The sequence below is a fragment of the Haliaeetus albicilla genome, chromosome 7 (genome assembly GCF_947461875.1).
Source record: "Haliaeetus albicilla chromosome 7, bHalAlb1.1, whole genome shotgun sequence".
NCBI lineage: Eukaryota > Metazoa > Chordata > Aves > Accipitriformes > Accipitridae > Haliaeetus > Haliaeetus albicilla.
Window position 1 is genome coordinate 17,413,710 of NC_091489.1, and position 27,976 is coordinate 17,441,685.

The 27,976-nt window shown below is 41.0% G+C and overlaps 1 protein-coding gene across 8 annotated transcripts; it reads right to left on the bottom strand.

Moving 5' to 3' along the window:
- Positions 1-3,435: 3,435 nt before the first annotated feature.
- TMEM242 (transmembrane protein 242) lies at positions 3,436-27,959 on the bottom strand. 8 transcript variants are annotated; one of them, XM_069787088.1, is made up of 6 exons: positions 27,721-27,854; positions 26,000-26,080; positions 25,466-25,566; positions 20,078-20,215; positions 17,068-17,135; positions 12,678-15,425 (listed from the first exon to the last, which is right to left on the bottom strand). In XM_069787088.1, exons 2-6 carry the CDS (start codon positions 26,028-26,030, stop codon positions 15,368-15,370), a joined length of 396 nt encoding a protein of 131 aa, XP_069643189.1. In that variant the 5' UTR covers positions 26,031-26,080; positions 27,721-27,854; the 3' UTR covers positions 12,678-15,367. The 8 variants fall into 8 exon arrangements, with proteins under 8 accessions (XP_069643188.1, XP_069643187.1, XP_069643191.1 ...); XM_069787089.1 differs by lacking the exon at positions 27,721-27,854 and adding an exon at positions 27,397-27,694; XM_069787087.1 differs by lacking the exons at positions 12,678-15,425; positions 17,068-17,135; positions 26,000-26,080 and adding exons at positions 3,436-4,880; positions 18,798-18,867 and having other exon boundaries at positions 20,067-20,215; positions 27,721-27,951.
- Positions 27,960-27,976: the final 17 nt, after the last annotated feature.

Genomic DNA, 27,976 nt, shown 5'->3' on the forward strand with positions numbered 1-27,976 from the left:
AGCTAATGAGGCAGACGGTGTTCCTGCATGTTCCTCAACCCTACATATGTAATAGCATTTCAGTTCGGGGAACCTTCCTGCGATTGAGAAGACTGAGTTTCAAATTCCTACTGCCTGTCAGGTCGCATGGCTTTTAAAACTGTCACCCCAGGTTAGTATCTTAGCCATTGGATATTAAGTTAAATAGAAGAAAACAAATTTGTCTTGTTACATTTTGTCCAATGGCTGTACACACCTCTCTCACTCTCTACGCATATAAGCATCCACGTGTATGCGCGTGCACGCACACACACATGCACACAGATATTCATGTACTGGCCCTGCTTTCAACAAACAACTCATTCAGCCTCATGAAGGGGATCCCACCAGCTTCGGGTTGTGCTGCAGAGCCGATGGCACCGACCGCTTAAACTCTTTGGAGCGACAGCAACTGCTGCGTCTCCTCCCCTGGGAGGGGAAAGCCGTGCGCCGGCAGGTGAAGGCCAGCTAGATAGAGTGAGGGCTAGCGGTCGCAGGGGAAGAATTGTGCCCAAACCCAAATTGTTAACTACCTCCTCCCTGCTCTGCTGATGATCAGAACGACACATCAGACTAGAAGGAGAGCAGGATCCCCAGTTGTCAGGCTGATGAATAACTGAACTGGTTCTCTTGAAGCCCCAATTAACCCCAAAACCTCTTTCATAGAAACAAGTGTTCAACCAAATAGAACTGATGATTTCTGGACATGGAGGTTTAAAAATTTCTCTTAGACTTTCTGCATGACAGTCTACAAAAGCCAGTTTGTTCCCTTCCAGAATTTCAGGATTAGTTCCCAAATGTCCTTGACTAAAGTCTCGGCAAATAGTTTTATTTAGATGTGAAAGGAAAAATAACTTGTCTTGTTCACTCCATTCCAAGTTTCTAGTGCTCAGCGCCCATGAAATGGATTGCTTATGGGGAGATAATGTCTTTCTTGTGTCTTCCAAAGTCTGTGAAAAATGTCTTCCTGGTTAATAGGTTGATTAAAACTGTATATGCTCCAGAAGATAAATATGATTATTTATCATACTTGCCCAAGATAATGACAGTAAAGAAGACAAGGTTGAAATTCTGTATGATTTCCTCTCTTCCACATCCAGGGACATTCAGCACACAATACACAGATGGTGTGCCACATAAAGCATCACATTAACTGTTAAACATTTTTTTCTTCCCATTAACTAATTTAACAATATGCCCCTGCTATTAAAGAAATAGACAAATTACAGAAAACTTCTGTCAGCTTAATCCCGATGGCTAAAATAGACCATTTGCCGAGATGGGATTGTTTTCTGGCCTATCAGGTTCAAAACCTCTAGAAATTCGGCAGCCACCAGCCCAGACTCTCGCAGTGTTGATTCAGCTCTTCATCCTTAATTGAGTTTCAGGCATGTAACTCTCCGGAGATTTTTGAATGACAGCTACCCTGCTCTGCATGTATGTTAGGTGACCTGAATTTTCTAAAATGATGAGCGTGGTTTAAGTCAGCAGATGCTGTAGGTGATAAAACTCACAGCAAAAGCCCCTGAGACTTTTTTGCCAGAGTGGGCAGTGAACCAAATTAAACAAGCATTTCCAGTTTGTTATCATTTGCCACCTTCTACAGCAAAGACACTGTTACTGACCTTGGGGCTGGTGGTACTGTGGAGGCTCCCTTGGTAAGCAGGAGAATGGTGGAGCAGCCTGCCCATCACTGTTCCTCACACAGTCATCTGCCATACTGATCTCTTTTCAACACCATTTTCCTATTTCTCTTTTTGCTTCTAAGCAACATAGAAGTATGGAGGGAGCTCATGTATTATGAAGTACTAGCCTACAGGCTCATTTTAGGCACACACATGGCCTCCATTATTCCTATAACTCAATGTGACCAGAAAGTTGGTGAAGAATCGGTGTAAATGAAACACTGAGGCCAGCTGAAAAGTGACTTGAAACAACTTGAAACTCACTGCAGCTGTGCTACATTACCCAATTTGAATAGCAGTGTTGCAAACATCCCCTTATTTTAGCGTAACTTTTTGCACAGGAAAAGTTGATAATGAAAATAAACTTCCTCTTCCATGGTTTATTCTTACACTCTCCCTTGACGCAGAAAGAGTGTAAGCAATTTTTTTAAATAAAAGAGAAAGCAATTAGAGAGCCACTGGACCCACCAACTTGTCTTGTGCCAGTGTCTATTTCCAGTATTTAAGTCTTGAAACTTTATTTTTTTGATGTATATTGTTTGTTGTTGGGTTTTGCTTGATTTTGTTTGTTCAGTTGCAATAACTGCATACGTTATGGTATCTAGCTGGTGTATTGGTGTACTAGGTACTTTTCACCTCTATTTGTTCAGGGTTTTGTTGTGGTTTCCAGTAACTTTTTGCCAAATATTTTCATAGAGAGAAAAAATGAACCATTAATCACAAAACCAGCAGAACATTCACCAAGTGAAAAGAGCTGCACAGTGCAATAAAGAAAATCCAAGATCTCCCATGTTTTTTCATGTGGATTGAGACTTGATTTACTTTTACATTATCCTTGCACTCTTCTACACAAACCTTTATCTAGAGAAAACCTATTTCCAGCCAAAAGCACAGAATAAAGCTTGGAAGAAGATGATCTATGAATTCCTCTCTCTTTGGAAGATGTTTTATGTTCAGCCTTATACCTCAACATGGATTTACTTGATCACTCTGTACTTGCCCTCTGAGTGTGATTCCACTGTAAAGATTTCTGTCTGTATATTTCACTATGTTAGGATTTTTTGAAGAGCATCATCTGGTATTGTCCATATAACTGGATACCTCCAGATTTAATTCATCCTATCTGTCATAAGGGAATTTTTTTTCTAGTACAGTTACACTGATCCAATGGCTAACCATTGCCAGAAGGGACAGCTCTCTTGTGCCAGGACTAGCACTTGTTTAACTGAGAGCTCTAAAGTGCTAGAAAACCACTCATTTTTCTTCCAGTTTCTCCTGAACTGTGTTCTCATGCAGCCACTGTGCTGATGGGAGGTAAGCAAGGGTAGAGCGGCTCTTTTCAGATGCAGCCAGCAGGTAGGTCAGGTCAGATGCTCTGTACAATTTCAGGAACAGCCATTCATTTCAGTAGAGTGCAAGTCACCCTCTGATCAGTCCTGTCTTTCTCCATTGACTGTGCAGGGAACTTGGGATGATTGATTCAGGTGAGTTACTTAATCCAGATAAAGACAAATGACCTGAATCCCACCTCAGAAACTAAAGGTAAGCAACCTTAAGGACATCATGTGATTTGCATTTATTTAGTTCAGTTTAGTACTTGACCAGTTTTAATGACATGGCTACTTGTTAAGCTTGGTAACTCAGCACTAATATGAGTAAGCATAGGCAATATAGGTATCACCATGCATACAAACTAAGAGAAATATGAAAATAGTACCATTTTTCATGTGCGTATGATGGCAGTATTCACCACAATTTATTTAATATTGGATTACAAGCATCAAGCTATGGAAAAGATGTCAACTATTACGCTTCAATTGCTTTAAAGATACTATTTTAGTGCTGTCATGTTTCATAGGAAAACCATACTTCTCTATTATTCATCTGACATTTAAAGCTTTTTTTTATGTTCTTTCCTTGGAATATAAAGACTTAATCACAAAAGACAGGTTTTAAGAGGACTTTATTAAATCTGACAACTGACTAATTGGACTGTGTGCAATTAATAAAAAAATCTGATAATTGAGCATTCAACAAAGGATTGTTCACTGATAGCTTTTTTTTTTTTTTTACTTCTGGATTTTTACAGATCTACAGTTCTGCAAATATAATGTTTGAGTAAGGCATTATTCTTCCTAGTTTACACCCACACTTCACGAGATTACTGCAGTGTGGGAAATGTCATATTGCTTCTCCTGGTAGAAGAGCCACAGAAACTACTGAAATACAAAAAAACTAGCCCTGCCCATACACTTCCTTAGCTGAAAATATTCATGTAGGACAGACTGGGTGTCTCACTATTTTATACCTTTTTCATTTACAACTTAAACAGCTATACAAATATAGTAGAGACACTTATGCAAACTCTCAGATTCACTATTGTGGGATCTAATAAAAAAAGCTAATACTGAGAAAACAGTGCACTTTGTAGAGATCTCTTCTGATGCTCTACAAAGGAGCCCAGTAGGTCACTATTTGCATATGGGATGTTTTAAACTTTCCCTTCAGACATATAAAAATAGTTTGGTTTAGATACTTTCTCTTGCAAATTTAAATATCTCCTTTATTTTTAGAAGAGTGCACTGTATGCTTTACCTTCAGGCTCAGTAACAGATCTGTCACAATTGACTTGATGGTTACATTCCTAATGGGACATGTCACTGAAAGTACTGTTCTTTGTTTTCTGGAGAAATTTCCTAAAATTCCTCTTAAGACACAGGATGGGATAAAAGTTCATTGCCGTTTTGTCCTTATATTTACTACTGAAGATTGGTTTCTTTGTTAAGTCTTCATAAAATAGAGTCTTTTTTCAAGCTGGATCCGACTTATCTTAGAGGGTTCATTTCCTCACAAATGAACTATACCAAGCACGCTGAAAAGTAAAATATAAATTGTTTTGCTTTGTTTTGTTTTGAATTCCCTTGCTGCTAGATGTTAACTGGCATCCACAGGTTCAGTGAACTCAGTCAGTAACTTGCTCAGTCTGAGTTTTCTTCTCTATTTTTCGGATGGGACACTTCTGCTACTTCCACTCCTGTTCTTGCTGAAAAAAGACACTTCCAAATGGCTCTGAGTCTTTCACTTGGATTTAAGTAGGTCTTCCCATTCAACAGTGGACTCAGTATTTTTAGGAATTGCTGGAAACATTGATTGCATTTTAGTTTGGAATTCTTTCATCTATAAAAGAGATTAAGAAATGAAATTAGTTAACTGTTGGTAAGGAGCAAATAAAGTAGCACCATGAACCCCAGGCTTATTCCACAAAGTAAGCTGTGTGAGGTAAAGAAGAGGTAAAAAGACTTTAAAAATAACAGAAAATTAAGACTTTCCCTCTGATTATGTTGGTTTAATTAACAAAGCGAAAAAAATTATGGAGGGACCCACAACAATCCCCCCTTCTAAAGCACCACACTGACGTGCCTAATTTGGAACACTTGCCTGAATGATTCACTACTGTTATATGAACTACTATATATACACACACCCATTTAAAATGTTTTTGTTTAGAGGAAAATTACCTCCGTAGAATGGGCCCATATTTTGACTGCAGTGCCTTTTTCTACACTTGTAATGGATTAAAGGCCCAATAGGTCTGTTCAAGGATTTTAAAACAAGGATGAAAAAAAAATACTGGTCAGCTCTGACAGTTTGGGTTTATCCCACAGTATGGATACAGGTGACAAAACAAAGTCTTGTTCAAATTTAAACGTTAGTATAAATACACTATATATAGGACTAAGCTTGTCTTTCACTGTTTTTAAATTAAAATGCCGTGAAAGAGGAATTTTGCTAGTTTTATATTCTGTATATCAATACATTAATACCAACTGCCAAATCTATATTTATGACAACAGTTTTATCACCAATGTCTGATTCAATAGACATGCCAGTCCAAAACTAAATTTAATTTCTTTAAAAATCACTTCTGTTTGAAGATAATACTTAGATTTAGCGGGTTTCTTTCTTCCAAAATTTTTACATACATTTTTACATGTAATATATTTTTAAAGCATAGGCATAGAAAACATCAAATCAGTGAAAATCCTGTTACGCAAACAGCAGGATGTACAGGGGAAGTTTGGACTGGCATTTTTAGGAAGCTCTACAGAATCTATGACATTCACGCAGAGAAGACAGGATGTGGTATTCAAGTACTGGATGCAATGACCTCTTGAAGACCAAATGCTGTCTCAGGCAGTATGTCCCATGGAGAGGGTCCAGGAAATCTAGATATTCTGAACAGACACACGGGCATCTTCTTTAATATACTCTGTATTTTGTGTGCTATGGGTCATCATTTTTTTTACAAACACCTTTGGGCCATTTTCTGTTCAAGTCGTTCTACGTAAGAATAATTCTGACTTTAGAGAGATGTTGCTGGAATGCAATTATTCAAGTTAGAGCTGATACAAAGAATGAAACAATTTACAAAGAAATTACCAATCCTTTACTAAGACAATAACAAACTATGATGGATGAAAGCATTTTAGAACTCAAGCTTTTGTGTAAAAATGCCTGGGTACTGCTAATCAAATAAAAATACATGTTATATAAAGTAGGAGGAAAATTCAGAGCCAAATTATCCTTTTTGTTTTATCTGGATTGTGTGCTTATGTAAAAACTAATTCACTGTCTGCTTTATATTTTATTCTGATCAGATAGCTGTTTTGATTAATTATGTGTTCTTGGTTTTTAAAAACCTTGACAATCACCCACAATTGTTCCTAAACTAATATTTTTGTTTCTCATTTAAAAATGAAAAGCTCTCATAGACAGCTAATATTTTCAAGAATAACAAACACCACTATCAGAGCTGATGCAGAGAACAGCCCAAATTACATTAAACGATTGCTGACAATTAAATATAAGTATTTACAGTAGGAAATGCTTTAGGAGCTTTGGCTTAGCTGTTTTTTCCAGTCCTCTGTAATTAAGTTATCCCAGGTCTCTGATGTGCAGAAAGAATTCAATTTATTTAACATTTTTTACTTCCTAAAGAGTGAACCAACTCTTCTACTCTTTCATCTCAGTCTAAGTATTATCTGGGTGTTTGGTAACACAGGAATGGTCAGATCCTAACCTGATGTAAACTACTCTAGCTCAGCTGGCATAATTGGAAATTTTATACCAGATAATGGTCTGGTGCAATGCAGATTTTTTGGCTGTTTCTAAATTCAGACTTGTAAATTTGTTTTAGTGGCAAATTTAAATGACACACTCAGAAGCCCTACAGGACACTTCTGTTACTCCACTGAAGACACACAAAACCAAAGGAAAACTAAAAGCAATTATATAATAAAACCTCCAAAAAGAGGACAATGGGACAAATTTCTCCATTCAGAAAACTACAGTGCTTCCTCACTGTAACAGCTACCTTATAATTACTAACATGCCAAACCCTAACCCTCGAATACAAAAAACAATCTTGTCTGGGAAATAAAACACCATAGTTCTGTTCTGAAAGAAAAAAGGTATTTATTTAGAAAGCACTAAAACACTGCTAGCAGCTGCAGATTTAAGAACATTCAGATTTTTCTCTCCTCAGAATGCTAATTTATGTTCTGCAGGTAATAGCAACTCATTTCCTGGAAAAGCAATTTTTCCTTAACACTTGGACCAAACCTGAAATATTCAACATCTTTCTTTTGCTTTTAAGACTCCCTGAGAAATTTCTTCAGCATTGTCTTCTCAGATTTTGATGCTTATTTGTAAAACCTCTTTTAAGTGATGCCAGACTCAACATCTCATTTACCATTTCCTCTCTTGCCAGCATCTATGCCCTTTTCCACAAGCCCCCTCTGCACAAAAATAGTTTTTCATTGCAGTTCACAACTTTGACCATGTTTTATATTTTTCCACACACTTTCTTCCTTTGTGATTCCTGGACAGTGAGCTATTTTAATAAATCATAATGCCAAGCTGACCACCACTATGCATTCTCAATGTTATGCTTTAAGTTGTCAGCTATTTAAGAAAATTACCTACAGTGACTGGCATGGGCCTCACTAATACACAAGGTCTTCACTTCACGGTATGTCTAAATGGGGCCAATTTCTTCACAGTACAAATGTCACAGCTACCAACTCTTACTAGAAGTTTTCATTTCTATACAATTTAAAAGATACCACACCCTATTATTTCTCTCCACAAGTTTTTGAGTTCTCACTAATAATACATTAAGCAACGCAATTAGTACTAGTCACAGACTTCTATTTTCCTCGTCTCCCTCTCCTCCCAGCAAGAAAGTGCAGTATGGTATTTCATTAGGGCTTTGATCTGGACTTCTAAGGTATCTCCCCCTTCTCTTCTGTTCCACTAATAACACCAGCTTCTGAGTTTCTTCCTCCATTTCCACATTTGTTCTTGTTCCTATCCTGAATGTACTTCCAAATGCTTGCCACTGTCCTCCCTGCATTCTGAGCTCCTCTAAAGTTCACTTGCCACACTGCCTACAAGCATTGAGAAGACTTTGAAAAATAACTGTTCTCTGATGTAATGGAACCAGTGTATACACACATAAATAACCATGGAAACTGCACCCCAAAGTTCCTATCCCTTCTCTCCCAGTGACAATGTCTGCCTGCTTATGAATGGCTCTAGTATCAAATTTTAGGCCATGACTTCTTTCAGTCAGAGACCGTCAGCTCAATATCCTGGGCCTTGACTGGCCAAACCCTATTTAATATATTTAGGACTAAATTTGGCCTGCAAAGTAACTCAGACTGGCCTTGGGGTTGTTCTTGCTTGCATTTGGTTGACAGTATCATACCAGGCCCATTGGAACTTCAGATGATCCTAGTAGTGAAGGTAAAATTTGTTCACTAAACATGTAAATTAGCTGTCCTTCAACAAATTGGGCTTACTGGTGTCCAGTCACCTCCTGCAGTGTGCTGAGTTTCTTGTGAAGATGATAAATCTAGCTTTATGTTCTATTAATATGGCACACTTGAGGTGCAAGGATTGGGACCTTGTCTTTACCTGCTTTACCTCTCAGGGGACAAGCACACTTCTTGATGAGGGAAATGCTACAATTAGGAATCTGTGTCTTGCCTTGCCTTTTCTTTTTAGTAGGCATACTAGTCGGGAGGTCTCTTCTCTTCTCTCCCTTCCTGGAAATCTTCTCCTGTATTTCCTCCAGATTCCACAATACACATGCCAGTGGTCCCAAATCAAAAGGCATTAATTTAATTATGAAAGCTAATGTGCTATATGCTAAGTACTGGAATGTTTTGAAATAATTCACTGAAATGGCTGCCTCTTTATTATTGTCAGCCACACTGACACTGGGGTACTCGGTTCAACTGTGATAATGTCTTCAATTAATGCTGCAGTAAACCGAGCACTAAAAGCTGATTGTATTTTACCTCTTTCTGCTGCCATCAGTATCACAGGCCACTCTCTCAGCTGCTGCTTCTGAACCTAGCAGTACACGAGTGGCTTGTAACACATTTCTTGATTTAACATTCCAGCATGCTCCATTCCTGGAGGCAACTCTGAAGTGAATTTCACTCAAGTGAATTTTATTTTTTTTATCACAGATATTGCAAAGCTTGACGCTGTTTTTTCTTGCCAAATAAATTACAGTAACTGTTCCACCTCTGACTGTCAGGCTTCTTTCTAAAAGGGTATCATCTACCTTACTGCATTAAATAATCTGTAATAGCTACAGATCACTGTTATTTTCTTATCTTAACCTAATGATCCTGCCTCAGGTGGCAAAAATATGGGGACCTAAAAGCATCTTCCATTTAATAATCTCTTTTTAATGTACATCGTTGACAGAATGTCACGCAAAAATTGGGCTAGCACTATTACTGAGAGCACTTATGTGGCCGTTCATACTAAAATGAATGGAAGAGAGGCTAAAAGAGTCTATTTGAATCCTAGAATGAAAGTTTTAGGAAGAAATGTTCTCTTTAATGTCTGACATCCATAATAAGCCAACCTAGATTCTAGGAATTATTAGTTTCCTATTTTAGTACTCATACCAGTAAGAACTGCTTACATTAGCTTCCAAGTGAAATGAGGTTAGATGCCCTGAACCGGAATATCGACTGGCAGCAGAATACAGTATGTACATGCCCTGTGTTCTCCTCAGCCACCTTCCATTTCATGAGGGATGGAGATGGGCTGCCCTGGACTTAAAAGCATCAGAGAGGATTGTTCTTGCCACCTTTTCCCAAATCTTAAAATGATTGCTGTCACCCCTGTTAGCAAACCATTACCAAGGTCTGCATAGAGAAATAGCAAGCTATTTGTTGATAACAGCAAGAACTGAGCCCCTACAGTGCTCAAAAAGCAGAGCAGACAGCCTGCTGGCTGAAGGCGATTCTCCGATTCTTAGTGTAAAATGGGGCACTCACTGCGGGTCACCCTGTGCCAGTTTGCACCCTGATCTCTAAAATAAGCATGGAAAATATAGTCCTGGTTCATATTCTTAGAACTTACACTTCATTGGCAAAGCCATTATGGATGTTCGGATTATTCAGAACTACACGTCTATGAAAATAGCCCTCAGAGGGTCAATTCCGGTAGTATACATCCTAATATTTAACTACCTTACACTGTACTGTCATAGTACACTGTTCACAACCTGTTTGCTGATTCCAGTGTTTCAGGCTTGCATAGAGAAAAGCAGCAGCAGAATTTTCTTAAACCACCTAGAGAAGTCAAGAGCTCATATTAACCCCCCGTCCCATGCTTAACCTTACGCAGTGTTGAGTACTCTCTTTGAAATCAGAGGGTCATTTACCATGCCTAAAATTAAACACACACATAGACATGTTTTTCCAGAAACTTATCCCTGTAAATACTGTGTAATTGGGTAAAACATGTCCTGTATTTTTTAGAAGAAAAATAACATGAAAATAACCTAAGTGAACTTTATAGGGAGAGGGGGAGAGGATCGTCACTGCTTAGAACGAAGCTCTCACACTTCCCAAACCATTACACATATGTAGTAGCCTCCCACAGCTACTACATATTCTGTCTCAAATTACTGGTGAACTACTGAGAGCTGTCAAGTCACAAGCGTCAGGCCCTCTCTTTTCCAATGCCTGGGTCACATGAAGAGAGAAAACACGTGAAATACCTTCCTCATGTTACTTCTCCAAGTATGCAGCAGCCATGTTACTCATTCATACACGGATGCATTTCACAAATGGGAAGACAGGTGGTCTGCATCACAAATGTGTTTTACTAGCCCCACTTTGTCTGGTTTAATTTCTGTGCGAATGTCACTTAGCTCCCAAAAGTGGGATTGTTAACTGGTAGCCTGAAAGTATCTTTCTATGCATCTACCATAAAAGGAAGAAGATGCCATTCCAGTAGAAAAACCTAAAGAAAACAAAACTGTTCTGGTTTAAGGTTAGATTATTTTGAATAAAAAAAAAAGGAAGTGATTAGCTAATTATGATCAATGGGAAAGACAGCTATTAATTATATACACCAAGACAGTAATTTCGTAAACCACAATATGAAAAAAAAAAAAAAGTAACTTCCTTAGGTTCACAGATACAGGAGTATCCTTTAAAATTTTATACATTTCCATGTTGATCTTTCTGAAATACAATACAACAGACTTAAGTTTTTGTAGTATATGATATCTCAAAGTAGATGAAGTCAGTGTCTCATTCTCAAGCCTGTTCTCATTGATTTCAGTGATGCTGCATCAGGCTTCAAAATAAAAGTAATGGTACAAAGTTTGGATTATACCATCTTGTTGCAAAATGCTTTCATGCCATGCGGAAAAATGGAGTGAAACACTTTTGAAATCACTGAGGAACATGACATTTATTTCTGCAGAATCTTACTTTCAAATCTGGGTGCCTGGAAAGGACATCCACATGATTAGTCTATTATGGTGTATTAGTCATTGCTCCTTAGTCACCCTGGGCAATTTGAAAAATTAATATTGAAGTAATTTAAAATTTAAAATAGGTTAAATATCTAAATGTATAAAGCAAGTTGGTTAATAGATGCAAAATCTCAGGATGAGTGTCCCAACTCTGTAAGCTCTTCTGTGCTGTAATTTGGATTTCTGAATTAAATTAAAAACATGAATTGTCTGCAAATAGGCAGCTCCTGAAAAGGGCAACCTGAGTAATTTTTTTCCTCCATATGTCCAGGAATTCATGATACATATCATCCACAAGTGAGATTCATGGCTGGGAAAAGAGCCAGCACAAAACCAAAACTCTCCAGTGACGCATAAGCCTCGATGCCATGACCGGGGCTGAATTCCATGCAGGAAACCTGCCAGAGCCAGTGTGACACCCAGAGCCAGGCAGGGACAGCTGGGTGCCTCTAGGCAAGCAGAGCAGCCAGGGTCTTGGACCAGAGAACGGTAACACAAGCATGGCCATACCACCACACTTAAAGAAGCACAGGAAGATCCCACAGGACCAAGACGTAGCATGAGTAATTCGCATCTATCAGATATGCTTCTATTCAGATTTTAGTTGTACACGGATAGTTCAGTTACATACAGCCAAGAAGCGGATCAACCCACTCGTGCACTTACAGTGACGTGGAACTGCTCCACAGAGGTGTCGTGGTTTAACCCCAGCCAGCAACTAAGCACCACGCAGCCGCTCACTCACTCCCCCCCATCCAGTGGGATGGGGGAGAAAATCAGGAAAAAAAAAGTAAAACTTGCGGGTTGAGATAAGAACGGTTTAATAGAATAGAAAGAAGAAACTAATAATGATAATGATAACACTAATAAAATGATAATAGTAATAATAAAAGGATTGGAATGTACAAATGATGTGCAGGGCAATTGCTCACCACCCGCCGACCGACACCCAGCCAGTCCCCAAGCGGCGATTCCCCACCCCCACTTCCCAGTTCCTAAACTAGATGGGACGTCCCATGGTATGGAATACACTGTTGGCCAGTTTGGTTCAGGTGCCCTGGCTGTGTCCCCTCCCAACTTCTTGTGCCCCTCCAGCTTTCTTGCTGGCTGGGCATGAGAAGCTGAAAAATCCTTCACTTTAGACTAAACACTACTGAGCAACAACTGAAAACATCAGTGTTATCAACATTCTTCACATACTGAACTCAAAACATAGCACTGTACCAGCTACTAGGAAGACAGTTAACTCTATCCCAGCTGAAACCAGGACAAGAGGCAATTTCAGACCACAGGCTGAACGCGGTTTTATTCTTTCTAGCTGCTTAAGAGGCTGGTGGCAGCTAACAGCTACAAGTCTTTCCCAAGACACAGCAGAATAATTCCTAAAGACAGCTACAGTTACAGTCTTCCCATATTCTTGAAATAGTTACTTACAGCTGTCCCTATTCATAAAGCAGATGTAGCAGCTTTCCAGTAGGTAAACTATGATCTTATTCCTTGAGTAAGCATTCTGCCTTCCCAGCTATACAGTGAAGTTCATAGGTGACTTTTTCTTTTCTTTACTTCTCGGATAAAATGAAAGCAGTACATATCTGTGGAAGCAAGTCTTCTCCACACCAAACTAATTAGGCAATGTAAGCAGCACAGAAAAACCTTTTATAAACAGGAGGAGGAAGTGTTAACTTGTACTAGTACTCCATCTTCTTTCTAAGAGCTTGAATTTAAATAAGTATTGAGGAAATGAAAGAATGTTAAAAAACTGGGCAGATATGATTTATATTGAAATATATGATCATGAAATAGCAAGGAAAAGATATGTTTTTATTATGCAATCAAACATAAGCATGATAAGGAATAGAAACTTCACGAGTAATACTTAGGTGAGGATTAAATACAACTGTAATTAAAAACTAATAACAACGAAAAATCTAAGAATTACTCTAGAATGATTCTAGGAGATGTAATGCTTTTATGGCAACATTTGTTCCTTTATGGAATAGCATAAAAATTCAGCCACTGCAATATGCCTGTATTTGGTAGAGATCTATAGGTCTTATTACTATTTACAGATGCCAAACCCAGTATTTTTTGAAGACTATGTCTCCGTGTTCTCATTTTATTTTGTAAATTAATCCATCCTTAAAGCCAATACTTCTTTGTATTTACACTGTACCTATGACTATAGTCTCACAAAATTCTATCAAATACCTCTCAAAATAAGCGGTGGGATGTTATTATTTTTATGCCTGAAATGGTGATTTAGAGGTTAGATTTCCCCTAGAGAAAAGCAACCCACCTAGGAAATGTCCTTACCAACAGAGCCATGGCAAGCATATATTCCCTATATTGCTTTTAATTGTTTTAGATGTCTCTTTACAGCTGTGCAATCGTTTTAGACTGTTAATATCTTAAAGTTTAAGATCAATGAAAAACAGGATATTTCATTAGGAGTCACCATAAAAATGATAAACTAATATTTTATAACTATATTAGTCACAAATTGCTCGGCAATTCTTCTCACTATTTTTCCAGCTCTCCATGGAGCAGATGTGGAAGCAACAATCAGAATCTCACAAACCTACATATGAATCATCCTGGCCCTTTTCCTATGGGAGAAAGAATGCTTTTATTTCTGAGGATATAAAACCTAATTTATTGAGGGCATGAAGAGCAAAAGGGCTTTTAAAGCATAATTTATCTTGTTTGTTAATTGTTGCATGCTTCAGTCTACAAGGGCTGAGGGTATTGTTCTGCTTTTAAAAGACGGCTCATAATTGCTGACAGTTAAAAAAAAAAGGAAAAAAAAAAGAACATCAGGCATTCATAGGTGTGTTTTAATACCTGTCAAGTATTCTATAACTGCAAGTTTAATTAAAAATAAAAACCTGCTTATTGAAAACAAGGGTTTACAACTCAACTGTAACTTCTAGAAAATTGTGAAACATTTTTCCAAGCAACAAAAAAGTTTGATGGATCATAACACTTGTAGAATAGGTAAATAAAATAAGAAAGGTTTAATTTTTGCAAACTTCCATGAAAATACTTGTTTAGGACAACTGTAACAACAATAGCTTTAAGATAATTTTGAATTTTTTACTTAGTAAAAATTTTTACTGAGTGAAACACCATTTATTCTTCAATAGAAAATTAAAAATTTCACTGTGCATTTCATATGGAGAATGTTGAAATAAGATGTTTCAACTACTATTCAACTTTAAAAAAATTTAAATGATAAATTGGCCAAACCCATTCTTTTGTACAAAATTTATTTCAATACCTCTGTGTTTTGCATCAGAGAAGAGTCAGTCCACTGCACCAGGAGTGGGCAGCTACAGGGTTCTGAGGTTGCAAGCTCAAAACCCTGTAAATAATGCCATGGAAGATAATGCCATGATGTGGAAGTTGTTAAATAGCAAATATACTTGTTTAAAAAGGTGGTGCCATTTTGTTTCAAGCCAGATGTCAATTATTAAGCACATGTCCTTCTATTTTGTAAAGTGCATCAGAGAGGAAGGCTGTGGGTGTGTCTGGCTGAGCCATGAGTTCAGATCAGTTATCGTCTTTGGAAGCAAGTCTCCCAGTTGTCCGTGATTACTGGGCCTGAGTTTGTGTACTGCTGAACAGCCTCAAAACACATGAACTGCGTTTCTTTAGGGTGACACAAAAATGAAGAAGCATTCTTGGAGCGCACCTAACATAATCCAAATGCAAACAGGCATTCAAGCCATGGGGCAAGGCCAGAGTCAGTCCAAATTTTAAAAATCCCCTGGAATGGTTGTAGATACCAGGTTCTCAGTCTCCATTTGCTTCACTGTCCCAATGCTGCTGGTTGATGATACTTGCTAATATAGACAGAGCTTCTACGCCTGGAGACAATCAAAGGTAGACTGACTTCAAGTATTTTCCCAAGAGACTACAGGAAGCAAGTTAAAAAAGCCTGACTATTACTGACAGCTGGTTATTTTTCTGGTACAATATAAAACTACATAACCACCATCTTCTAGGTTCTGAAAATGAAGATTTCTCTTTTACATTATTGAAAAATAGAGCTTAAACCATTAGCAAACCAAGTCCTCAATGATCCATCACTTCTCCATTTAGGAATAAGAGTTGACTGGAATTTAGTAGGGTTTATTACTTATCAGCCTGTCCTCAGATTACAACAGTTACTGCAGCGGTAACTGCGGTCAGGGGATATTAACAACCCAACCTGAGACAGCGTACAGTCTTTTACTTCCCTTACCAAGATATAAAGATCAGTTACTTACTATCACCCCTGGGTTTTCACACTGGCATAAAAAGCAGCAGACTGTAAAGCTACAGGGAACCACCTTTAACAATAAGGCCATTTAAGAGCTGGAAGTAGGCATTGTCACAGCACTGTTTTAAGAACCAATAAACCGCAAAGATTAAATAAAAATCTAGTATCACCAAAGCTGGTGCATCATCTCAGTGTCTGGAACCTATCTCAGCAATGACTTGCTTCTATGGGAAACACGGGCTGTCTCAGAAGGTGTAAGGACAAGGCATCCTGAACCATGGCTTCAGTTTCCTTCCATGACACAAACTGCTGAGCAATTGCAACGCTGCTTCAGAATGATGGACGGACACAGATTAATTACAGCACTTATGACTCAGCAAGGAAGTATCGTGTCAGTTTGCTCTTGTCGTTTCATCTCTGACTTTCTAAGTGATGACAAGCTAATTTAAACGGCCACAAAGCTTAGAGTAACACTTATTTTTATCACTCGCTCACTGTCCCGTCGATAATTTACGCTCGTAGGAAACATCCCTGAACATTAAAAATCATAGCATTTTGGCAACGATACCAAGTGAAACCACTCCTCTGGGCTCTAACTGACGGCAACACCATTTGCCAGTACTGCATCCCTTGTTTAAAAACCCAGGTCGTTACAAAACGATGAAATCCGCTCATTCCGCCGGCGCGAAAAACAAAACGGGCTTTTAGTTCCCGCCGGTGCCAGCAGGTGTCGCTGCGGCGCAGCAGCGACTGCCCGGCCCGGCCCCGCCCCGCGGGAAATAACGCACCGGCGCGCGGCGGAGGATAACAGCACAGACCCTCCCCCCCTCCCCGCCCCGGCCCGCCCCCCCCCCGAAATCGGAGCAGCACCTTGCTGGTTTAGTTCTACCCTTTCAGGTGTGCGGGAGATGCTCACCACCTCTTCCTGCGGACACAACTACGACCGCAACGGGTTTAGGGCAGGTAACACCGACGTAAGGATTAGGACAACTCGGTCACGCCGACTGAGTAGTCCATCGCTTCAAACCCGTGCGTGGCTAACGCGAGCAGAGGTCAAAGCACAAATAGCGCTAAGCACGTCCGTCACCGCGCTTCTCCAAATTCGCCGACGAGCTCTGTTCTCCTCCTCCTGTAAAGCCAGCCCAAGCTCTGGTGAGCGCGAACTTCAGCCGTCTCCTCGGCCTGGAACTGCTCAACAGCCTTCCTGGCCGAGCCAGCTACGCTTTGAGATCTCCTAGCTCTCTTACTCCTTTCGGTGTGATTCCTGCCAACCCATCACATCTGATTTTCCGCTGTGGCTTCTTGTACTTGACTCCTGGAGATGGCACGAGGCATTAAACAACACTTAGCAACTCAGTCATACTTGACTCGGAACTCCCCTCCCAACTCTGCAAGTGAAGGTCAGTCCTTTATTCATCAAGATCCCACCAAGACAGTCACAGGGGCAGAGCTGGCAATGGATTTCAGAAAGCACTGGAGTTAATGTACTTCTACACACGACAGAAGCAGCTTTCTTGTTTGCTAAATGAAACATCTGCAGTGCCTACAATCAGAATTTTATTACCCTTAACAATTTAATATCAAGAGAAGCAATTTAATATCAAGCGACTGTATTAGCTGTCAGTAATGTTATCAATATTACTAGTGGCTCTTAAACAAATGAAGCTGCTGCCCAGCAGGGCCAGATCACTAATTAGCAGGTCCCAAAGGCAGCCGGTTACTGTTAAAGTCAGTAAGGCTTAGAGGCTGGGCAGAACCTCTTCTTTTCTTTGTCCAGTTGCCAAAGCTTTCTGTCCTAAGTTCACACAGATTCCTGGCATCAATATGAGTCAAGTCTTCCCTCAGGTCACATACAGTATAGCACTTTCACAGGCTAAAGTCTGCCTTAAGTTCATAGCTTTCAAATCTTGGTATCTGATGCTAGGTTTGAAATTGTACCTCGAACCTCCACAAGTATTGGGAACCTGCATGTACTACAGAGCAACTGAACCAGCAGCACTCAACCACCTCGAAGACTCAAGACATTTTTATTCAGGTAAATCTGTAAGAGCCTCCTTTAAAAATGTTTAACTGAAATTAAAATGATCAGTTGAAAATGTTGAGCTTAGTGTAAAATCTACGGTGTCTTCCACAGTCTGAACAGTTTATGTGGAAAGAAACTTTATTTCACTCAGTGATAATTTCAGTAAATAGTTTCCCACAAATAAGTGTCAACAACAATCAAAAACCAAAGATGACTTACTCTAGAAATATATTTTTAATGCTAATGAACCTCTTCTCTTTGGTCAGAATATTTCACTTTCAACATACTTCTGCTTTTGTACCTCCTATTTAAACACATATATATTTGATTTTAATAGATATATATTAAAACAGGAAAAAGAAACATATGACAGGAAATTTACAAATTGCTAATTTTTGATTCTGCAGTAATGAGTAGCACTATTGTATGTGTTTCCTTTCTGTAGTGGGAATTTAGAAGTCTAGAGTGAATGCAATAAATATGGCAGTGGTGAGCAGAAACAGCACTGCTCAAAATCACGTGCAGACAGTCTCTTGACAGAAATCTGCTTCCTTCAGTGTCTGCAGTTCTCACTATGCACTACAGTGCAACGTAAGCACTCCACAACAGAAACCAATACCAACAGGTATTTGCAAGAGCCTCTTAAAATACAGTTTGCCCACCTCCTTTCAACACTAACACAACACAGAATATAATAAGGTGCAGCTTTCTGACTAGGAATGCTCAACAAGTCTCTAAAATGCCCTGCAATGTGGTGTATGCTTCTGACACAAGAGCCACCGCTGCCAGGTAGCCAAGAGCCCCACCAGACTCTAACATATCCTGGGGCTCAGCCATCTCAGGCTTATGTGGATGTTGCCTGTCAGGCAGTCTCAAGGAAAGCAGCCTCACCGGGAAACCAGTCAACTGTGGGTCTAGGCCGGTACTTCTCAAGGAGGTAAAAATTAAGCTTACCTAGAAACAGTTAATGTAAATTGCAGACTAGGGTCAGATTCTGCTGTCCTTTGGCAGGATCAGAAGTACTCTGACGGAACGAAAATAAGAATCAGCAGCATAGTGTGAAATGAATCCTTTTGGCTGATGATATAACTGACAGTAAACTGAGCAGACTGTTGTAGCTCAGCATGCAGAGAGTATAAACTGGTAGTCCCACTCTTCCTCCCCCTTCTGCCATGCCACCACAGCCTCACAAGGAGGACGTGAGTTTAAACAAAATGCATTGTAGCTGCCTCCTATGTCCTGCTATGCTTTTTTGGTATATTGCCTTCCCTTACTGGCTCCTATTGAGAATCAGCATTGGAAACCAAGGAACAAGGCATTGTGCAGTGCTGCATGTTGGGACCCAAATCGTAACCTACGGGATACATCAGCAGAGTAGACAAGAAGTGAGAATTTGAATACAGATATTAATGAGAACAGTAATGGGATGAAGTAGTATCTTCTCCTTTTAGTTTTGGGAGATCCTTTCCTGAATATATAAATAATTTGCCATGGAAGGTAAAGGAAGTCTATTCATTCCTAGTCCTAAACAGGATGCAGACAGTTCTGCCAAACTTATAGCTGCAGGGGACTCTTAAGTCATGGCTCATTACTAGGGGCAAACAAAAATGTTTACACGAACTTCAGTGTTCACGCTCAACACTGTGAAACACTGGAACATAAGCAATTTACTGAAGATAGCCTTAGCCTCTTGGGACATACAGATGCTTCCCAAGTTTCTTTGCCTTGACATGGTATGCCATGGACCACCATTCTACTGTACGTCAAACTCAATCTTCTGCCCTCTTGCCCCTTCCAGAAACACACTAGAAAGCAAGCTAGTTTCCTCCCAGTTTTTACGTCCCCAGTGTCCTGATGCAAAAAATGGAACTTGGACAAATAAACAGATTGCTCTAAAGATAGGATTCAGGGGGTAGCCTTCAATTCAATAAGCGAAGTATATAGAAAGTTTGCAGCTACTATTTTAGTCTCTAAATTAGAACACTGGCTCTTTTATGAAGAATCTGAAACAGCTGTGTAAATAAACATAAGCAGGACAAAACTCTTCCTCCCACAACATCCCATTTTTTGCAGATATAAGAATGCTGTCCCTGTGTGTACACACTCTGGTTATTCACTCTACATGCGGTGAATGAAGGTATAACTCCTAGGCTGAAGTAGTATAGAGATATCACCCCAAGATGCATTACCCAAGGAAAAAGATGGTATTTGAGGGGATCATACTTGCTACTCACACTGTGCACACCCAGAGCCTTCCAGATGGCAAAACTGAGCAATCCAACTCCACACCACGCGTAGAGTGAGCCCCATCCTAGGGCCCGTAAGGCCAGTGATGAACCGCTCTCTGGTAATGCAGCGGTGGCAGTAATCCCCTAGAACCAAAAATAAAGTGATCAAGACAAAGTGAAAATAATTGGAAAAAAATATGAACTAAAAAGGTTAACTTAGTGATCTAGAATTTTTCCTGACTTGCCAGCTGTACTAGTGTGGCCACAGAAACTGTTATGGCTGCCAGCAGACCCAAAGATCCAAGCAAGGGGATGGATGAGCTGCCTTCCCACCAGAAGTGGCTTTCATGGTTGCTAGTACCACCTGGGGATGGTTGTTATTACCCAGAAATGCTGAAGTCAACTGTTACGTGGGCACAAGAATCCGACACTCAGTTATTCCACCAGTCAAAATACAAAACTGAATCAAAACCAGTCACAAACCCTTATGCGAGTGACATCAGAACATAATCACCGTATGTCATTGATTTTGGTACTTCTTCTTGGGGAGTACAGATGGGGAGCAGCCATTGGCCTAGAGGTCTTTATTTGTGCTCCTGAAACAGCAAATGAGGAAACTGGAGGAACCTGAGTAGCTTTCAGCTTGACACAGAGAGGGTATAACAGTGACTGAGAGACTGATTTTGAGGGGCTGCAACTCTGAAGGAGCTCTGGAAACTATTCAGGAGAATTTTGTAAAGAGTGAACAACAACGCTGAACCCATCCTCCTGCAGAGTTCACCAAGTGGCAACATAGAAAATGCTCTGCAGTCTATTGTCAGAAATGAAAGTAGGTGGTTTTAACCACTTGTTAAGATACTGTTGTGTAAAAGCATGCCATGAGATGTGTCCCAAAAACAAACACTCTCACTTGGAAAAGCCACCTCAGGCCAAGAAGAATAGAGCCTCAGCCATGATGGGGTCCCAAGCAAGATGAAACCTTCTCTGCCACAGCACATAAATGCACATTGCAGCTACCAAGGGCATAAGCCACACACTGGCTGACATCAATCAATTTGCACTGCACGTTCACCATTAGCCAGCCATTCTCATCTCACAACGCCCATCTTACTGTACTTATTTCATACAGGACAGCTTCAATCTGTGTAGTCCGCAACAGCAGTAGGACAGACATAATCCTCTTGCTCATAGTGGTAAATGTCAGCAAGAGGGCTTGGCTTTTTTCCCCCAAAGGATTACTGTTCAATTCTTCACATAAAAACATAGATTTCAGATGGTAACTGTTAAAGACTGGCACCTACAGTCCTTACACAACTAAACAGTCCTACGTACTTACTGGGTATCTCCGGGAAAAAAACACAATTATTGCTTAGAGGTAAACATAAATGAGAGTGCAGGCACACAAATACATTCAATAAAGAACTCTTTCATTTACAGTCTAAAATACTGAAAAGTGAAATTAACTTGCAGAATGATCCAAAAAATTTTCCTCCAAAATATGCCAAAGAGCTGCACTCTTCTATCATCACAAAAAGTGGGAAAAAAATCTTTTGTATTCTTGCTTTAAAAAGAATTTAATTTTTTTTTAAATGGTTCTCTTTCTTTGATATAATTAAAAATATGTAGTGCCTATCACTATGGTATTTGGTCAATGAAATAGCACCAGTAGTTTTTTTTTCCTCTTGGCTTTCTATTTATTGAAATGTTAAAATGATCCTCAGACAGTCCTCAGCATTAACACTCTTCCTTAGGATTTAGCTGTAGGCACAGTTACCCAAGGACAAACACACATTTGCAAAGGACACAAGCAAAATGTATCTTGATCCTTATTTATTCTGATTTGGACATCCCAAAGTGGAAGCTGTTAACAAAACAATGCTCTGTAAGCATACACATACATGCACAGAGACACAAACAACAGAGATCTCCAGTCGCACTGTTATACCAGGTCCTATTTTTAACTTACCACAGCTAATGAACTTTCCTAAGTCTTTCAGTAGAGACTGCTATGAGTAGGTTTAAAATGCTGATGATTATTTCTGACATTTTTCCTGCTTCCATAGTCTAACCATATACAACAACAGGCAGAAAAATCTCTCCCATTCAGAAGATGGGAAATGAATGGACAAAAATATCCTCTACTCAGAATCTTTAAATAGGAGTCATTATCTGTGAAAATTGCTGGCAAAAAAACCCAACCACCACCCGAATGGTATTTAAATGCTTGATTGCTCCAGAAAAAAAGGGTAAATGGTAACAATTGATTTGGTTTTACTGACAGCAGTCAAACAGCGTTCAGTCAGAGGCTGATTCCTTGGGGTGTTAAGTACACAGATAAGGATTTCTGTGAACAGTTTGTTATATGATTATCAGGTATGCTGTTCAGAGCATCAAGAAAGCTGATTAATGAAATGCTAAAAAAATTTCAAAGACAGCAGTAGCATGGGAGAAAAAGATGTCACCAACAAAAGAACATTTTTAAGAGAACTGAGTTTTATTCACAAGCCTGTTATTCTATGCCCAGATTGTCATCTCTTCATTACTGCTCCTGTATATTTTTTAAAAAAGGAACTCTTTAATTAAAAAAAAAAAAAGCTATTAAACAATACTTGAGTCTTTCTAAAAACCAGGCCAGGAAAATATAGGACAGAATTAGCTGATTTGGTTACCAAAATATATGATGATGATGCTTTTTTTTTTTTTTCTGGAGGATATAAGCAGGAAGTGGGAGAAGGAGAAATTACATTGTTTTTTTCAGACACAGGCCTCAATCCTGTAACTATCCCCTTGTGGATAACAGTATGTCTGAAAGGAAGCAGTGCCTAAAATAAATGGCGTGTTCAACTGTTTTGGTTGATTGTATTCAGCATGTTCACTGTTCTGTATGATCTAACCCATTGTAAAATAAAACACCTGGCTAAATGCTGGTAAAACTGAACACTTATCACAAGGAGGCTGCTACATCTGAACATTTAATTTTACCACCACCACCACCCCCAATAATTTCTTAACTGAAGGTCTCTCCAGTGGTTCATTACTAAACAGGATTATGTAATCTCAGTTTCAAGTCAATTTGTGTGCGGGTCCTACAAATGCTTACATCCACTTCACTATCACGGAGGAGGTACAGTAGGTGCAATTTCAGCTTTATCTCTTCCCAGTAACGCTGATGCTACTCTACAAGAGTAGGGTCTCACACTGTTGCTTCCTGGAAGCCTGAATGCAGTCACGAAGCCATGATGCTGTGATGCCACAGCTTCCCCTCTAAATTGCTATTTTTTTCTCCCATAAAACTATTTAAATCTGTCCCAGGCTGTATTCTGTTTGCTTCCTGTTTCTACCTGACTTGCATGCTGTCACTTCACTGACACAAAAACTGGTACAAGCCAGCAAAGATGCCAGAAGATTAGGTCTCGCATTTCTTCCCAACATTGATCATCAATTCTCATTCCTTAGGACTTTCCCCCAAGCTTGTGCCAGCACAGACACAGCAGTCATGCAGTGAAGGGGATCAGAAGACTGACTTGGACTAAAACTAATGCAGGAAATAAAAAAAACCAACACAGAATTAACCAGTATCATCTCACCAACCCAGTAGCACAAGTGTTGGTGCCTTTACAGGCACTTGAATGAATTGCCAGAAACTAAGGGCTGGTAGGATTACTTCTTTCAACAGCAATGCTGGCTGATTTTGCTTAAAGTACCTGTAAAACTACGGCCAAACCTTAACATGGATAAAAATAACATTTAGGCATTGAACATCCAAGAAGGATGCAATCATCTGTAGTTATTCATAGTTGCGTTTTTGTTACTATATATGATGTGTTATTAAAAATGACTTGCAGAAACTATAAATTTAAGTAAGAGTGCCACTGCAAAACTGTTTACCTCATTGGTACCTCAGAGAGCCTCTATAGACAGTTAAGTCATTTTCAAAGTTTAGCCTTCCCTTTTGAAATTGCTCACCTACAAGTACCTTGACAAAAAAGCATCTTTCTACACTTTTCAGTATTTAAGTTGAGAGGCCCAGGAATCACAGATTTTTGCTAGCAAACTGGTGTAATTCATTTGCATGGATAGTAGCAGATACAGGTTTTCAGCAAAAATCGAAATGGTATGTATCACTTGGTGCCATTTCCAGCATATATATTCTCAGATGTCAATGTAATGTCACTCCTGATAAATTTCACACTGATAACAGGACAGCTCAGACAGCCAAAAATACATGTGAGCTGGAGAAAATGCAATGCTCAAGAAAAAGGAAGTTTAAAAAAAAATTATGTTAAAAAAAGAGAAAACTTCCTTATTGTAATATAGTTCTATAGCTTGTGAAATAACTTCTCATGGAGTTTTCTATTTTGTCTATTGCAGAAAAGAAACCCATGTTTATTGTTGCTGAAAAGGCAATGGATGAGTTATGCCACAGCAGAGGAAAACAGGATGGCAAAGGAAGGAACTCACGCTCTTTGACCACAAAAGGACACTGGGAGTGATCAGATACAAAGGCTCTGATAGAAACTGCAATGAAAGTTTTTTTTTTCTCTTGATATGCATTGTTATTGAATTAACATTTTAAAAATAAGCACAACTGATTGATTCTCAGCTCCCTAAAAACATCTGTAAAATATGTTGTATTTTAAGGCCTCGGTGGAGACAAGACTGATCAATTTTAAGGGCCTATTTTTTACATTTTCGGCAGTAACAAAGCATTAGTGAGGAAAAAAGCATTCTTCAATTAAATATGCTGTATTTCAGATTAGTATAATTGCTAGCTTTGCTTTGCAGTTTTCTTCTACAGAACGCTCAGGTGGATCCTGTTAGTAATTGCACGAGATCAGATTATTTTTGGCCATCAGATCCCATAGTACCAAGCCGTTACTCACTCTCATCAGTCCCTTTACATGGTGGGAAGAGAGTGGAGAGCTTAAAATTTTGACTAAATTATTCCACTTACATATTCCACAGCTTACAGGCTTTCTACCTCCTCGTTCCCATCCCTACTGCAGTTACTTCACTTCCCAATTCACTATAGCACTGTGGGACTGCATGGTGAACTGGATCACTGAGGTGATACAGGGTCATGACTGAAGCGTGTTCACATCACAGAATCAAACCAGACCATCAGTTATATTCCATTATATAGCAGTAGTATGATTCCAGCAAACAGTGTAAGCTTTATGTATTTTAACTAATCTCGAGTACTAAAGTATTTAGCAGTGCCAACTCTGAACTCATTTTTAACTTAATCCTACCTCTCTTGACTTCAGTTAAGTCTAGCACTCTTGCCATCAACTTCGTACAGCCAAACTCCACATATATCAACATTTCTAAAAAGCATTTGATGCATCCTTATTTCCTGCATATCACAATTGGAAAAGTTTAAAAGGAACAAACCTTACTGAACCAGTCTGGGTTCTTCTTTTTTGTCATGGCAAGTGTGGTGCCAAAACCTGCTATCATTCCTGCTGTAGCAACAGTACCTAGAAAAATTCCACCTGTCAAGAAAAGTTTAAGAAATAAAATTTAAGATTTTGTTTCTTAAGGGGAGAAAAAAAAAACCACAAACCACAAAACCAAACCTGTTTTGAAAATAAAACCTGAAAAATTAAGATCTGTCAGCACATGCAGAAGAGAAAGGCACAGTTGTCTACATTATTTACATTAACTCAATATGGCAAGAAAGCAAGAAAGAATATTTTAAAATAGAGCATTTTTTAAATTAATGGCAAGTGTATGTATTTTCAACCTACAAACACACACACAAAAATCATTCAAACCCCAGGATGCCTCTTCACAATACTTCAAAATTTCTCTCTCACTTCAGAGCCAGGCTACTAAAATCATCTTGTTCTATGGCTACACCTCACCCTTCCCCAAAAGGAAGATGCAATTATTTTTGTTGCATCAACTGTTGTTTCAAATAGCCACCTGAAAATCCACCAGTACCTCTGAAGACCATTCCATAAGCAACACTTGCTCTTCAGCTTTCTTCTTTTATGTTCTAATGCTCTGTTTAAAAAAAGAAAATGACACTAGCAGGAAGCTTTCCCAAGATAGAAAGCATTCCTCACTTCTCAGTTCTTTCAGAGTGTTTCCAAAGTCACCTGGGGTTCCTTGATCCCTTCCAGTTCTTGCATCAAAGGCGCATGTAGCCATATGTGCCCACTTTTAAGAAAAAGGCTTGTTACAAAGACTGAGTGCACTGTACAAAACCATCTGATTCATATTAAAAATAAAACATTTCAGGGGGTTACAAGTTCTTCCTTTGCAACTATTGATACCCACAGCCTGTCTTCCCTTTCCTAATACCAGTTAAAAAACTGGCCTGAATAGGAAGCAAGAAGCAAAGCGCGTTTATGTTGGGTCTCACTTCTTAAAAATTAACTATCCTACGACTGTGATGAAAGAGCTTGCCGTACTCGCGTCAACGAAATCCGTGAAGCGCCTCTTGCGCCTGGGAGCAGGAAGACCTCACACGCTGTCCGCACTTCGCACGCCCACCGCACTTTACGTTTCAAGACCTACTAACCAACATTGCCCCGACTTCAGATATAACGACCGGTCTTTAATTCGCTTCTCCTCAAAGAGGACGAGCTCGATGCACGGCCTCCTCCGGAGGGGCAGGGACGCGTTGCAAGGGGTAGGCAAAGCGTGCGGCGGTAGGGAACGGTGCCCCTCCGTCAGCGCGCTGACAGAGACGTTACCGCCCGGTGCCTGCCGCGGGGCACATCCACCTGGCCGCGGTCCGCCCGCCTTCCCCCGCCGTTCCCCCGCCGCGCCGGGACGGGGCGGCCTGGGCCGGTCAGCGCGAGGAGCTCCGGCCTCCGCTCCGCCAGGGGGCGCGGGCAGCCCGGGCACCCACAGCGAGCGGCCGCTCAGCGAGCCCCGGCAGCCGCCGCTGCGCCCGCAGGCGCCGGTGACGGCGCAGACGGTTGGCTCTGCTGCGAGGCCGGGCTCGCCCCTCGCCTCCGCCCCCCCGGCTGGGATTCAGCGCGGGAGAGCTGCTGCTTCTGCCACGGAAACTTCGCTTTAAGGAAGCTGCGGCGCGCTCTCCGACCCGTACGAGCCGCCTCTTTCCCCGCGGCTCCTACCCCCTCCGGGCGTCCCGGCAGGGCTGGGCGCGGACCGCCGCCCGCCGCCGCTCGCAGCCCCGCAGGGCTGAGCTCCCGCAAGCCCCCGCCGCGGTCCTCCCGCCTCGGCCCGGGGCGAGGGACGGAGGCGGCTCCCCTCCTGCCCTCGGTCCGCCTCGGGCCCCCCCGCATCCCGCCCAGCAGCGCCGGGGCGGCCCGCGCCGTGCCTTGTAGCCCCGTTTCCCGTCCCCGTACCGGCGGCGGGTGGCCATGGGGCGGCAGGCCCCGCCGCCGCCGCTGAAGGGGAGGGAAAAGGCGGGCGGCGTTGTAGGGGCTTCCTCGCTGCCTCCGGAAGCCTCGGCCTCGGCCATCCCCAAACGCCTCGGCTCCTCCCCGGGGACGGGAGAGTGGGGCGAGACCTCGGGCTACGGCAAGGGGGGGGGCACAGAAACGCCTTCCTCCCGGGCGCCGGCCGCCGCGTGCGCCGTCCCGGCGGCAGCCACGGGGCTCCCGCAGCCGGCGCTGCTCGTCCCTGACCCGTGCAGGCAAGGGAGGGGAGGGGAGGAAGGCTTTCTGCACCTTTGATTAAGAAGAGCTTGTCCTGGGACGCCGCAGGGCTCCCGCCCCCCCGGGGCAGGGGCAGAGGCAGACTGCGCCCGGGGTCCAGCGGAGGCGCTACCCCTTCCCGGGCGTCCGCGCCGGCAGCCGCCCCCATGGCCCAGGGCGCGGAGGAGGAGGTGGCGGCGGCGGCGGGCCGCAACCCGGAAGGAAAGGGAGCTGGGCCGGGACACGCAGCCGCCCTCCCTCCTCCTCCTCCTCCTCCTCCTCCTCGGCC